The 13,744-nt window shown below is 57.6% G+C and overlaps 2 protein-coding genes across 2 annotated transcripts; both read left to right on the top strand.

Moving 5' to 3' along the window:
* Positions 1–1,250: 1,250 nt before the first annotated feature.
* On the top strand, positions 1,251–2,251 carry HRG_10662 (peptide alpha-N-acetyltransferase; the record flags this gene model as incomplete). The annotated part of the gene is made up of 3 exons (XM_044869132.1): positions 1,251–1,692; positions 1,810–2,004; positions 2,106–2,251. The coding sequence occupies 3 exons, from the start codon at positions 1,251–1,253 to the stop codon at positions 2,249–2,251; spliced, it is 783 nt and encodes a 260-aa protein (XP_044715874.1).
* A 9,107-nt stretch (positions 2,252–11,358) lies between these two features.
* On the top strand, positions 11,359–11,688 carry HRG_10661 (uncharacterized protein; the record flags this gene model as incomplete). Its single annotated transcript, XM_044869131.1, has 1 exon — positions 11,359–11,688. One exon carries the CDS (start codon positions 11,359–11,361, stop codon positions 11,686–11,688), a length of 330 nt encoding a protein of 109 aa, XP_044715873.1.
* Positions 11,689–13,744: the final 2,056 nt, after the last annotated feature.

The following is a 13,744-nucleotide window of genomic DNA, read 5'->3' as shown; positions in this document are numbered from 1 at the left end:
ACTGAGAGAGGCGACGATGAGTGGCATCCCGCCTGCGGCCCTTTGAGTTGTATGCGCGGCTTCGGTAAGGGGCACGAGGTATTCACATGGTCGTGTGCTGGTTTGGCCAGGCGAGGCTGCAGTTGCGAGGTGTCGTTTTGATCATGCCTTTTTTGCCGAAACCTGAAGGCAGATGTTAATTGAAGTTGCTTGAGAGAACCGTAAATTGTACACATGATGAGATGAATGCACGTGGCCATGTGGCTTATCGTTGTTCCCCTTCCGCTGGAACGTTCAGAGGGAACTGGCCGCGAGGCAGGAGCGCCTTGGTCGAGCTCACGATGAGCACCCGTGACTCATCCATACCCTTCATATTGCCTACCGTGCGTAACTTCCTCCCTTTAATGGAATGGCAGCTGCAAAGGAGGGACATCATCGAGAAGGCCACGAGTGATGTGCTTGGACTTCCGCGGCAAACGCCCTGTTACCCGTGTGGCCACTCACATGAAGCGTCTTTGCCTCTCACTCCTTTGATAAAGGCAAGGACAATAATCATTAGAGCCCTTATTCTCTCAATAAAGGCGCAACGGAGCGAGCTGAGTTACTCGGAAAGAGTGGACATGTGCCGCTGCATGCGTTGCTGGGGTTGGACTTGAACATTCAAGCCTTGCAAACGGACAGTTTCACATCAGTAATTATTATCTGGCCTGCAATACAACAGTAAGTCGATCTGGCACTTCAGCCTGCACGTAAGGGATGAATGAGGCGCCTCGTCTTGTCCACAGCAAGTCAGTCCTGGAAGTTGGTCTAGGGCTGCACGTGACTTGTGCCAAGCATGGGCCTGGGCCCCTGTAATCCACTCGCTGGGAGCATGTCATGCTGCATCATAGTCTTGTCCTTGCTTATCGGCCCAGAAAAAAAACCTGCGATCCCAGGCCATCTCGGCTCCTCGCGACACATCTTGCCCGACAACGAGACTTGTCGCACGAGCCGCATCACCGGAAAGGAGCAGTCAAGCTGCTGATGGAGCTACTAGGAGCTACTGTCTCGTTTATGTCTCCGCACATCGCCACGTGATAACGAGGGCGCCTCTTGCGGCCACAGCCATCCTTAACTCCATCACCGGACATTTCGCGTCCTCCGAACCCCGACGAAGCAACTCGACTCCGTCGCCAACGGCGACTTGCCATACCCTACCGTCACCTGTACAAACCAAGAGGAGGCTACACGTTTCTGCTGGCTTCATTTTGTCCTCCACAAGGCCAAACGCCATGCTTCGAACGGTCCTCGGACTGCGGGCTCTCCCCCGAGCAAGAGCATCACCGACCAGGGCTGCATGGAGAGATGTCTGGACGAGGTTTCTAAGCTCCGAGACGAGCCACACGACAGCAGGTGCTAGGCAGTGGCAAAGCCCACCAGGTCCTCTGCAGCTCCTCCGGAGCTTCACGCGCCACTGCGCAAAGCGACCGAACAACGGAACCTGGGGGTCAACGGTGGGGAGGATGCAGCAACGAGGGTTCAGGTTTTCACCCTGGAGAAGAAGCACGAACGGCACCGGAGATAAGGTCCCGGAGAGGCTGTCGCTAGGTGCACGGCTGAGAAAGTTGTCCAAGGAATACGGCTGGTCCGCGGTCGGCGTCTACCTCGGACTCAGCGTGCTCGACTTTCCCTTTTGCTTTCTCCTCGTGAGGGTGGTTGGGACTGAGACCATCGGTCAGTCTTTCTCTTTCTCCTCTGCCATCTCCGAACAAATGAACAGTGGGCAGGAAGCGGCAGTCCAGTGGCGTTGAAAACCGCTCAATCGGCAGAGAGCTGACGCCTTGGCCACAGGCAAGATTGAGCACTTTGTCATTTCCAACGTCAAGGCCATCGTTCCCGAATCGGCACGGCAGAAATGGCATGGGTACTGTCACGCCGTCAAAGAGGCTGAAAACCAGCAGCTGGGCAACGACAACATCAGCGACAAGGTAGAGATGGCTGGCTGGGGAGTCAAGGAAGCTCAGGAACGGAACGAAGAGGAAGCCAGTAAGTTGTCTCGACCTTCTTTTCACCTCATGCGCAGGCCTGCCCGTCGACATGTTGCCAGACGATTGGCCAAGGCAGGCGGCTAACACGGACCCCGACAGGCCTGGCGACGCAATTGGCGCTCGCCTACGCAATCCACAAGAGCTTTATCTTTGTGCGAGTGCCGCTGACGGCGGCGGTCACGCCCAAGGTGGTCAAGGTGCTCAGGTCTTGGGGCTGGAATATTGGCAAACGCAGCCCGCGATGACGATGACGACGTGGGGAGTGCTATCGGATCGGCTGTACAGTAGGACGACGCCGGGAAGAGACAGAGTCAGCCGCGGCGGCAGCCTGGGCCGGCGGAAGAGACGATCAGTCAGTCAGTCTGTGTATAATATGCCACTATAGAGATACCGCCAACGGGTAAACCATGGTATAAGGGCCGCGAGCAAAAGATCCCCGTGTAAGTTTACTGGTGCAGCAGAGTCTAGCGATGCGACGGAGCTGTGGCAACTGGGTGGGTGCGAATCGGCCACAGAAATGGAAACGGATAGGGGGGCAAGGTGACTGCTTCATCGCCAAGCATGCAGCTGCTCGCTTGCCATCGTCAAAGTGCCTTGCCGGAGACAAAGGTGCATGGCACGGATATAGGCCCTCACGTCTATCTATCGACAGGGTTATCCCAACTTGCGTATAGATTATCAGCCCCGATACGCGTGCTTGCTTTTCTTACTTGCCCTCTCGACCAAACATAGACACCCGCCCACGCGCGCACGCGGCAAAGCACATGCAAGACAAGACAACGCATCTGCGCACCAGCAAGACGAGGCGTTTGATAAGGCGGAGACGGCGGCTCTGGGCAGAAGGAAAATTGGCGGAGATGAGGGAGGGGGGGTGCGCCGAGGCTTCGGCGCTGCTGACGGACTCTTACAGGGGCAGTTTAGTTTTCTTCTTCTTTCCCCTTGGCTTCCCTTTTTGCCTTTTTGTTGCTGGGCGTTTGTGCTGCGTCTGCTGAAGGCGGAGAATGACGACGACAAGGTTGGCAGAGCACGCTGGCTGTAGAGTTTCGGGTCCCGCGCTTCCGTTTGGTCGGCGCCGAAACTTGCTTTCTTGTCCTACTCTCTCAGCTGCCCTCTTCACTCTCTCTCCAAGGCAGGCCTCGCAGCCGGAAAGGCGGCCCGAGACAAACCGGGGCACAGCACGTGAAGGAGCGCGGATGGAGACCTCATTGCTCCATTGCATAGGGTTCCTTGGGTTTCATTGGAGGGCAGGGTCTTTTGTCCCGGCGCATCTGCAAAGGTGACGCTTCACATGTATGTATTTTAAGCTTGAACCTACTCGGAGCTTTCTGGGCACTCGAATCTGCCTCGTGGGTCAGGTCATGCCGGATTGCCCGGACATGCGGTTCCCGGCCTCCGCGGAACCGTGATGGCTGGCTGACCTGAACGGGGGTCAGGAGCGCCGCTGAAGAACATATTATGCGGACAAGTGCCTGTGTCCGAAAGAGGCAGTCCAGGGCTCACGGGGGAAGCATCACGGGACTGCTGTGGGCCGGCGAGGTGCTTCATGCACTTACATACACGCATTGAGAGGCACGGATAGGTGCCGTGTGATGGGCGTGTAGCTAATTAAGTGTCGAAACCAAAGCCGCCAAGTACATGGTCTGCGTGCTATTTCCAAAGGCCTGCGTGGGATGGTCGATCTGGAAATGCCTATATACATATTGTATATATGTGTACATACTCTGAGATGTAATGGAAGTCGTTTTATTGGACACGCAACTCCGATACTCCGCGTCGGTCCGGCGAGACGAGGTCGCACAGGCTGGATCGAACGATTGCCAAGATACTTCGTACAGCATGTGCAGGGGACAGCAGATTGTCATCAGCCACGATGCCGGTTGGCCGAGGCTCGGACACAGGCTTTTTCGAGCTTCAGCATCGTGCTCGGGGCGGCGGCGCGACGGCGACTCTGAGGGTCTGGCGGTTCGACATGAGAGTGTTCGCCGTCGTTCGGTGTCCACTTCCGTCTCAATTTGCCTGACGCGCGTCCGATCTGGCAGCCGCCGGGGCCGCAAGGACAATGGCAAGCGCCGAAGGCAGGGCGCTCCGGTGCCGAGAATCGGAGCTGGGAGCCGCGCCCGGGGAGCTCCTTAGCTGGCCGGCCGCCTCGGAGAGAAACTCTGTGTAGCCGTTGACCTGCCCGTCGGGGTGGGCACCCGCTGCCAGGCACGTCCCTCGGCGGAATGAACTATGCTCTCAGTGGTCTTGACAAGATGAGCAATGGGGGTTTTCTGACCCGTTCCGCTGAGATTCCGATCCGTTCCGGAAAGGGGAGGAAGGGCGGCGGAGGAGTGAAATAGAAATAAAATAAATTCCCCAAAATACTCTCGAGCTGCAGAGGCCCTGAAAGTCTGTTCCGTGTACGTGGCCTGCGAAAGATGGTATCGAGCCAGCTTCATATGTTAGCCGAGGTACTTACTTGCCCATGCGCATTCCTCCTCCTCTCACCGTACATATAACCTTAAGAAGCGGGCTCCCTGTAAGCAACAGGGCACGGGGAAGACAACGTACCGTGCCTATCGACTTGGCAAAATGCGCAGCAACGTCAGGGGGGAAGGCGGACCGCCGCGTTCCCACGCGGAGCTGCCCGATGACTTCTCGAGGCTTTCGCCGAGTGATCCTTCGGCCAGAGCCAAATGTTGCCGCGTACCCGGAGGAGACGGAAGGGTCTTCTGGTCCTTGAACCCCGGCTCCGATGCCGCCGGGAACCGCCCATGGGACGTAAACTAGGCTACCCTGGACTGTCCAAGGCTTCCGGACTTGGTCGGTCGTCCTGCCGCTCAGGTCTTTGCCGAGCCGAAGCAGAGACCTGACTCATTATGATGTGTACTGTATCGGTGGGGTGGATGGGCAGTCCTTGTCCAAGAAAAAGGGCAGGGAACAGGAAGCGAGGAAAACCACGTGTAAGCCGGAGAAGCCATGCACGCTTCATCGACCTTGCACTACCCCTTCCGCCCCGCCTTCCATCTACAGAATCGAGGTCGATCACACATGGAAGGCCATATGGAACACGCCGAAGCCCTCGTCCTCGCACTCTCGCCTCACCCCAGGCCATCTACGTCTGGAGGCGTGCTGCAATGAGGGGCCAGTTGCTCGGGGCTCGTCCCCGGGATTCCCGTCAACGGCAAGGTCGCGAAGATGGTGTTATCTCAAGGGCCTTGAAACATACGCAAAGGCCATACGGCCAACACAGAAAGTTGCATGCGTAACCAACCGGGGAGGCCTTGTTCGTGGCAACAGCCGCAGGGGGCGGCTGCGTCCGACGGCCAACGGCGGCAACGTGTCGGGCAACGGACAAGCCAGGAGCTCGGGGTCTCAGGATCGGACTTGGTCTGCTCCCCTCGATGTTCTGGCCGACAACCCTTGAACCCTCTTTTCTTGACGCATGTTAAAGCATCATCACATTCATGCATGTTGGAGACAGAGAAAAAGAATTCGCGGCAACGGAGCAGCAACGGGGAAAGAAAGGGCGCACCCCCCCCGGCTTCAGGGCGTCGGCCGGCGTACAGTTACGGCATGTCCACGTTTTAAAAGTCTCCGTCCTCGCGACATCCAAAACTCGCTGGAGAAACGGACTTTTTAAGCCTTGCCAATGCCGAGGGGACTGAGGGGAGGGGGTGAGAGTGGGATTTTCACATTTGGGTTTCGGGTAAGCAAGAGTTGCCGGGTGACTGGCAAGCTACAAGTAGCTAGCGGAAACGTCTGTCTCCTGGGGGCGGCGAGTGGCAAAGCGAGGGGTAGTTGGAGGGATCGATAACGGCTGGGCTCTCTCCTCTCTTGGATCTCACACAGACCTATTATTCGAGACGTGAGCTGAGCAAACGTCTTGTGCCGTGCGGACTCTGCGATTGGACAATGATCTTCCCGTGTCATTTCTCGAGGCAGAGCCATGGAAGTGAACACGTCTTGCGCTAGAAGGCATGTGGATCTCATGGGCCCGTTCTAATAATAACACGACAACACGTTCCCGGATAGGCAACATCGCCTTGAGGCGCAAGGCTTGTTTGCGAACTTGATTTTCGCGTCCAAAGGTCTCGGCCAAGAACTGAGTTGACTCGTAGCTCAACCTTCAATTGTATGTACTGCCAGGTTCAACCCTTTTGACTCGGTAGCAGAATGGCAGGAAGGTAAGCTGTAAGTTTAGTTATCGGTCCGAGAAAATCTCAAAGACTGCCCGCCAGATAACAAACAAGATGGCAACAGATCGTTGGGCAAACCACAGTTGAACCTTGTGTGTCTCGGCGCCCAACCAGACTTTGTGTACATATTTGCCAACCATTCTCCCTCTTCGACTCTCTTATCTTTGCCCAACCTGGTACTCCAGGGCCTGGAGCATTCGCAGCGCAATGGCGCGCGGAAATAGCATTTAGACTTTACGGGTGGTGCAGCAACCGGCCCCCCATTCGGTATTGGTTCCCCGAAAAGGTCGTTTGTCTTTCGGCATGAACGCTACCGTACAGGCATGTCCAAAAGGACAAGCACGAGGGTTACGGAAAGGACGGGGGTGGTGTAGTGTACCTTTGTCAGTTGTCCTGGTTGATGAAAGGTTCGATATCCACGTGGGAGGCTACGTTGGAAGCGCGGGGACGTGGAAAGGGGGGGGATGGCGCGGGGGAGGCCAATCACGGGTCGCAGGCTCGCACGAGCATTGGATTCGTAGACTGGCTGCTTGGTAGGGGTGTATCGTGCCGATGGGTGAGGGGGAGTGGCGGCAGGGCAACGTGCCGTGGCCTTGGAGGTGCAGCGTCGAGGGGTTGAAGGATGAGGGGAGGGGAGGGAAACGAGAAGGCTGACGACGCAAATGGGCAAGGCCGAGGCTGCGGTGAACATGCGAGTCGCGGGCTGACCATCGTGAGATTGCTTCTCGGGAGATGTGCAAGATGATGGAGGGTAGCTTGACTTAAGACATGGAGGTATTCACACGTTGGCAGGACAGTGCACGCCAATGGTAACAGCCGGGAGTCCAGACGACTGCTCCTCGCTTTGACTGACATGAATCGCACTGACGCTGCGGACAAACGGGCGAGGCTGAAGGTGACAAGTCCGACGTCCGGTGCACGCACGGTTCCCATTGATTGATTCATGGGCGTCGCCGTTTGTTGCTTGCTTAATCGCTAGCAGAGTTTGCCGCCGCTGAGCTTGTCTCGTCTTTTACGCTTTCCCCGAGTATACTTTTGAAGCAAACACTGTTCATTCATGCCATTCAGGATACCGGCTTAGGAAAGCGCCATCCACTCTCGCCTCTTGTCCTTCTTTTGCAGCAGACAAGCTCAGACGGTTGTTTGTGGTCTCGGGGGCACTTTGGTCTACGACTCACTTGGACCGGTGGGCGAAGGAAGCCGTCGACCATAAACGACGACTGGTGACGGAATCCCCGGCCGGACAGCAGCTAGGACGTCTCATCACGAACGACAGAGTGCAACGCAATATGTACGAAGTAGTCGCTCGAAGGTTCAATGTTAGCTGGATAACCGATGCATCGCCAACAGCCACCCAGCCACTCGCACCCAACCAGGTGCCAATCTCCCGCGCATCATGCTCTCTTCCCTGCCCAAGGTGGTCCCAAACTCTGGCGTGGGGCGTTGAACCGCGAGAGAGCCGCACCGGGCTCGCGCACCGCCGGGCCACCTCCCGAATAGGAGGAACGGGGGGGAACGACAAGGCAATGCGATACGATTGGTGATTGCTGCCATGCTTTTTCTGGGCCTCGTCGTCTCTGTCTACAGTATCCCCCCCCTCTCTTCTCCCCCCCCCTCTCTCTCTCCAACAACTTTAATTTTTCTTGTTTCCTTTCTCGGTTCCGACTTGCTTGGCCGTCTCTAACTTCTGACACCCCCTTGCACCCCTCCACCCCCTCCCCTTTCCATGCGACGGGGGGCCTTCTTAGAGCTGTTAGTTGTGTCAATAAGCCGTAAGCCACGATGCGGATGACGACAGTGTCTTTTTGTTTCCTTCTTTCGAGGGAGCAGGCCGGTGGGTAGACGTTGGTCCTTTGCGCGCATGCCATGCACGCTGCATCCGTCCGTCGGGCACAGCTGAGACGTGCTCGCCTATCCGCCCGCTCGGCGATACGGCCTCTCGGCGGCCTGCAGGTGGATTACACATGCGGTCAGAAACGATCTCGCGAGGCTCCGGCCGGGGCTATGGACGACCACGCGGGGGCGGGCGTCGGCCGGAGCAGGCTATTTGTTCACTTATACATTCATGGTGCAACCAAGGTAGCATCCAACGTGCCCCCGGATGCGCACGCGGCTACCGGGCGAGCTGGTGAGCACCGAAACACGATGGAGGAGGAGTAAAAAAAGAGCAAGAAAAGAGAGTTTACGCGGGCTCGTCCGGTGCGTAGCGGGCACGCCAATCGCACCGGCGAGCTGTCGATAGCCTAGATATGCGTTGCCGGCTCCAGAGGGCTCCGGCCGCCTGTGACAGTGACTGGACTGGCTACGTTACCACTTGGAAGGTTCCTTTGATAATCGACGGAGGACCTAACGCACCTGGGCATGGCCATCCACGAGCCCTGCCTGGGGCTAGCAACTGAGGACCCTCTAGCCCAAGGTATCCCACCCAGCCCGGAGCATCCTGCCAGACCGGCTTGCTACCTTGCCCACGGTTGGCTAGACGCCCATCATCAGTCGTTAGGGTACCGTACGGGCAGGTGGGCGGAAAACCGGCGCGTGACGCCACCCAAACCCGTGCCGGCGGACAGACATTTTGCGAATCGCGACCAAACGGGCGACCCCAAACCTTGATTTCGCCGTGTTGGCGCCGGACTTTTGCCCTGCTCTACCATTATTAATATCGTTAACCTTTTCCCCCCGGAGGTTCACTTTTGTTTTGGCTTTTCCTATCAACCATCCGAGACCCCGGCCGAGGTAAGCGCTCCCTCCGCCCTCTGTCTCCTCTGTTCAGCGGCAAACAGACTTCACGGATATTACGTGTTCCTTGACACTAGGCAAAAGGAAAAGCTGCCGCCATGTCGAGCAGGGAGGGCATCTGCGACGCGCATCTAACCAGAAGAGAGACCCGGCAAGCAGGCAGGCAGCTGAGACTGAGGCGGCGCCGCGGAAGGCTTCTTTCTTGGCATCAAGCGTCAGACTCTCTCGTAGGCATAGGCATATGATGGTATGATGCAGCACAGCGCAGCGTCGCAAGCGTGCGGTGCAGTGAACGCCGTCAGTCGCAGAGATGCTACCGTGGGTGCGATTACTTTGTGGCTTCCTTCTTAGTATAAAGTATCGTCGAGTAATCAAAGGCCTCTTTTGACTTTCTCGTCGTCTCTCCTCTACCTTGCTCGCCCTCCTCTCCACCGCCAAAGTCCCTCGCACGCACCCACCTTTCTCCTCGCCTGCTCGCCCCCGTTGTTTCCTCCCACCTTGCCGTTGCCGCCGCCGCCGCCGGGCGCCCGGAATCACGTTACCATGCCGGTCCGCGATGGGGGGTGGGCCCGAGAAAATAGCACGGGCGAAAAGAGGAAGGGAAAAGCATGGGAATAAGAAGAAAATAAGTCCAGGTGGGGAAGAGAGACAAAGGGCACACACCCCTGGGCTGTGTCCACGCCCGGCTCCATCCATTCCCCCAGAGCCAGCATCCTCTCTCTGCCCCACGATGCGGATCCGGGATAGCGAGAGAAGTCCTTTTGCTTGTGAATGGGCGCTTACACGTGTATGAAGGACGGCAGGCAGGTTGTGGAAAGATGCTTACCGAGTGTGAGCATGCATACAATACAGTCAGTACGTGGCTGCGAGATGGCCCGGGCATTGTCAGACGGGCCAACCAACTGTTTTCTCGAGTCAAGGTTCAACTTAGTAGAAACGAGCTTGCTCCCCGGCGCCACCTCCAGAGAAAGCCACGATGGTTCCCCGAAGGAGCAAAGGCAGGACAGGGGGGGGGGGGGGGAGAGCCTTGGCAGAGCCTATTTTCGTATGTACAAGTGTACGCAGCTCGCCTGATCGTGGCGCTCATAAGGAAGAAAGTGAGAGATCTTGAGAAAGGTGGAGAGAGGGAGAGGCGTGAGCGCAGTGCGGATGCGACTGACGAAGTATGCGTGAGCCACCCCCCCCCCTTCTTCTCCCTCGCCTAATCATTGCTGCTCGAACTCTGTCAGAGGATCGCCGAGGCTTCTTGGACTTGCCGCCCTTGGACAATAGACTTGGTCGGCTGCGGCGCGCTTGTGTCATGATGCGATGTAATTTTATAAATGTAGAGTGCTCGCATCCCTTTGCGCTCCTGTTCCCCCATCTCCATCATCGATATCCGACCCTCGCCGCCTGAATCCCTCTCACACTACGCTTGTCGCCTGTGTATCATTCGTACAGAGAGCATCCATACTTATTCGTGCATTCATACATCCTGCCGTACTTACATACATATCCCGCGTCGGTCAAAGCTGCACACCCCCTTGTCCAGCCAGCCTGGCGTCTTGTCCACGACGCGGCCTCTTGAACGACGTACATAGGGTGTCACGAAACATATCTACATCTATATCTTACTGGTCGCTTCTTCATACACGCACTCACACCACCCGCGCGCTCGCACAAAACACCCATAGCGTACAGACGCCGTCTCACGCCTTGCAGCTCAGCTTTCATACCGCTTCTTCCTCGACGGCCACAGTTCGCCTCTTGTCGACCAGTCGCGCTGCATATCTCCCACGTCTCCCCACTGCGACCCTCCTCTGCTGCACCCCCCGGTCGGTCTCACGACGGTACACACTCCCGCCGGCCCGCGCTCTGGTCCAACCCATCCGTCCGGCCAAACGGTCAAGGCTGCCCTGCAAAGTCGATCAAGGCAGGAAGAAGAAAAAGCGAGACGGCTTGTCAGAGACGTTGATCTGCAACTGACCCTCCCTACGGAGTACATTCTGCGTTGCTACGTCAAAAGTCTCCTGCATTGTCACCCGCCGCTATCCGCCCCCCTTGCCCACGCCCGGGGACATCCCATCAACCACCCCCCTCCTTGGTCCATCTGTCTGTCCATACACACATTTACACATAGACAGACGACATCACCTTGCATTGTAACGGAGAGAACGCTTTGTACTATTCCCAAACTAACCCCCGTCCCACCCACCCCCCCCGGCCAACCTCCCCTCCCCGACACACCGGTTATCCGTCCGTCCCACAAGGGCCGTCGTCTGCCCTGGACATCTAGAACACATATATACACCCAGCGTCTCGCCGCCTCTCCTCCGAGCATGTTGTCTATTCACCCTCAGGAGATCCAGCACCACCACCACCACCACCGCCGCCAGGCCATACCGTCCCCCTTCTCTGCTGCTTCCCCTTTCATCCACAGTAACACACCCACGCACACGATGCCTCACCGGGTGTCCGTCTCTCCCGTCCTCAGCCGCCCCGTGCTGGGCAGCTCGAGTCCGCCGCCGTCCAAGAGCCCCCAGGATGCGGCAGTGGCGCAGGCTCTCGAGATTGCACGGGAGGGCCCCGACGGCGCCTCGGACCCGACGGTCAGCAAGATCCTCGAGCGTGCGCTCGCCCACGCGTGGGGCAAGGTCCAGGCCCAGCCCGAGTCGTACGTCATGACGAGGGATGAGTTTGCCGTCTTCAACTTCTTCCAGCACCGGTTCACGGGAGACATGGTGGCCGTTGCCGCGCGGAAGCGATACTGGGACAACGCTCATGCGTAATGCTCCCGTCGTCGACGGCGGGGACTCGAGGACATATCGGGCCGACGAGGAGACGGGTTGGAGCGGCACACGGTCGCCTCTCAACATCTCAGACTCGCATATACACGAAACACGGAAGTCGAAGATGCGCACGCCTCACACCCGGAGGACATGTGCGCATCTGGGGAACCAACCCAACTACACACACTCCTTCGGAGAAACACGACGGACAGCAAAGACAGGGATGACCCCGGCCGAGGCGGAGCAAGCATCCTGTGTCCACGGCGGGCCAGCAACGACTGCCACGTTCCATGCCAAGAACTGACGGGTTCCTCGTCTGCACACTGCGCCACGACATTTGGCCAGGTTCCTTGGTTTCATGCCTGGAGCGGAAGAGAGAGAGAGTTTGCCGGACATGTCCGTTGTGGATGCGGCGGCAGCAGCAACGTTTTCTCGTCGCTGGTTTGGCATCACCTCGACCGGGGCGCCCCATCCGATGGCTCGAGAGAAATCTCGCAGCGCTCGGCTGTTGACACGGGTGCAGCAGCAGCGCCGTGCATGGCATGCATGGCATGGATGCCTGCATAGGGGCGCCGCTCGAGGAGCCCATGACCGGCCTCAACAAGCCGGACCAACGACACGACACGCATTGCTCACTCACCCGAGCCACCTCGAGGATGCCAACAGGAAAGGGCGTGAAAAAGAAGGGAAAAATTCTCCTCTCCTTTCCCATCACCATGGCGGAGCTCGTCTAAGTGGGGGCTCGCGTCGTCGGCGTTTGGGAGGCTGGCGCATGGCGTCCCGCCCACCACACTCGCACGGTGGAGTGGAGGGGGCGCTACAGGGGGCGCTACAGGGGCTTACAGGGGGGCCACAGGGGCTTCGGCCGCCTGTCCGGCCACCTGTCCGGCCACCAAATCGCCAACAGATGGAGCGTCACCATCGCTTGGCCAACAACCTCGTCGACGCGTGGGACTCCCACCACCCCTCGAGGGCCTGAGCCCGGGTTCATGGGTCAGCGTCTGGTCCATTCGCCTCATACTCTATCCTTTAATCAAATCGCATTAATCCAAGCCTGGAACACGAACGATGATGAGAAATGAGCATCGGACGGTCGGATTTTCATGACGACGCATGCCAGGGTGTTTTTGGGGTTCTCCTTTTCTCCTCTTCTCCTCTTCTCCTCTTCTCCTCGTCTCCTTTTTTTATATTTTCTTCTTCTTCTTCTTTTAAAAAGCATTTATCATTTATTGCATTCTCTGTCTTGCTCATGGTCCTGTACACGTGTATCAATATGCCTCAAACTATATTCTCCGTCGCCACAATCCAACGATGGCTATTTTATCCGCTCCCTCTATCCTCCATGCTCCTTGTTCGTGACGGCTCGTTCGTATTCTGTCTGTACAGTCAATCAAGGTATCCATCTATGCCCACCAGTCCATCACATCCACCTCTGCACTGCAACATGACCATGTCTGAGCGATAAGCAAAATGCTCCCTCTTTGGAACCTTTGGATTGCGCCGGTCAGGCCTCGTCCCCATTCCCATGCTCTCTGCTCCATGTGTATACAGTAAAGTGGCGGCTTGGACCGGACCGGCCCGGCCACCATCGAATGCGCTACCCATTTGCGGTTTGCATCCCTCCCGTCGTCGCATCGACAGTGCAGGAGGTCCGTCATGCATCGGCCTACGCTTCTTTATGCATCCTTCTGGTCCAGGCCAAGGAAGCGTCGAGCGGCCATGACAAGCTCCGAGGAGCAACCGACTCATCGCGAGCCGGGAAAAAAGTGTTTCTGCAATTAATTACCCCTTCATTTGTGGCTTTTGGGCAAGCAAACTCACGCGTGGCGCCACATATCCCGCCTGCGTCGCGTGCTGGCATATTCCCAGCCGGCGTCAAGAGTCCTCCCTTGTGTCTCTTCCACCGCCGTCGTGCACCGTCTTTGCTTCTTTTAAAACCCTGGTCCTCCCCTCCCCTCTCCCCCACAGTCCCAGATACGCGAAAGTTGAGCCTTGGGCTCTCGAGGCAGACGGACCACGCTCCCCTCTTCGAGACAGCCTCCTCCCCAACCTCTTC

This window comes from Hirsutella rhossiliensis (genome assembly GCF_020360975.1).
Source record: "Hirsutella rhossiliensis strain HR02 chromosome Unknown scaffold00016, whole genome shotgun sequence".
NCBI lineage: Eukaryota > Fungi > Ascomycota > Sordariomycetes > Hypocreales > Ophiocordycipitaceae > Hirsutella > Hirsutella rhossiliensis.
This window is presented reverse-complemented; position numbering and strand designations above follow the sequence as displayed.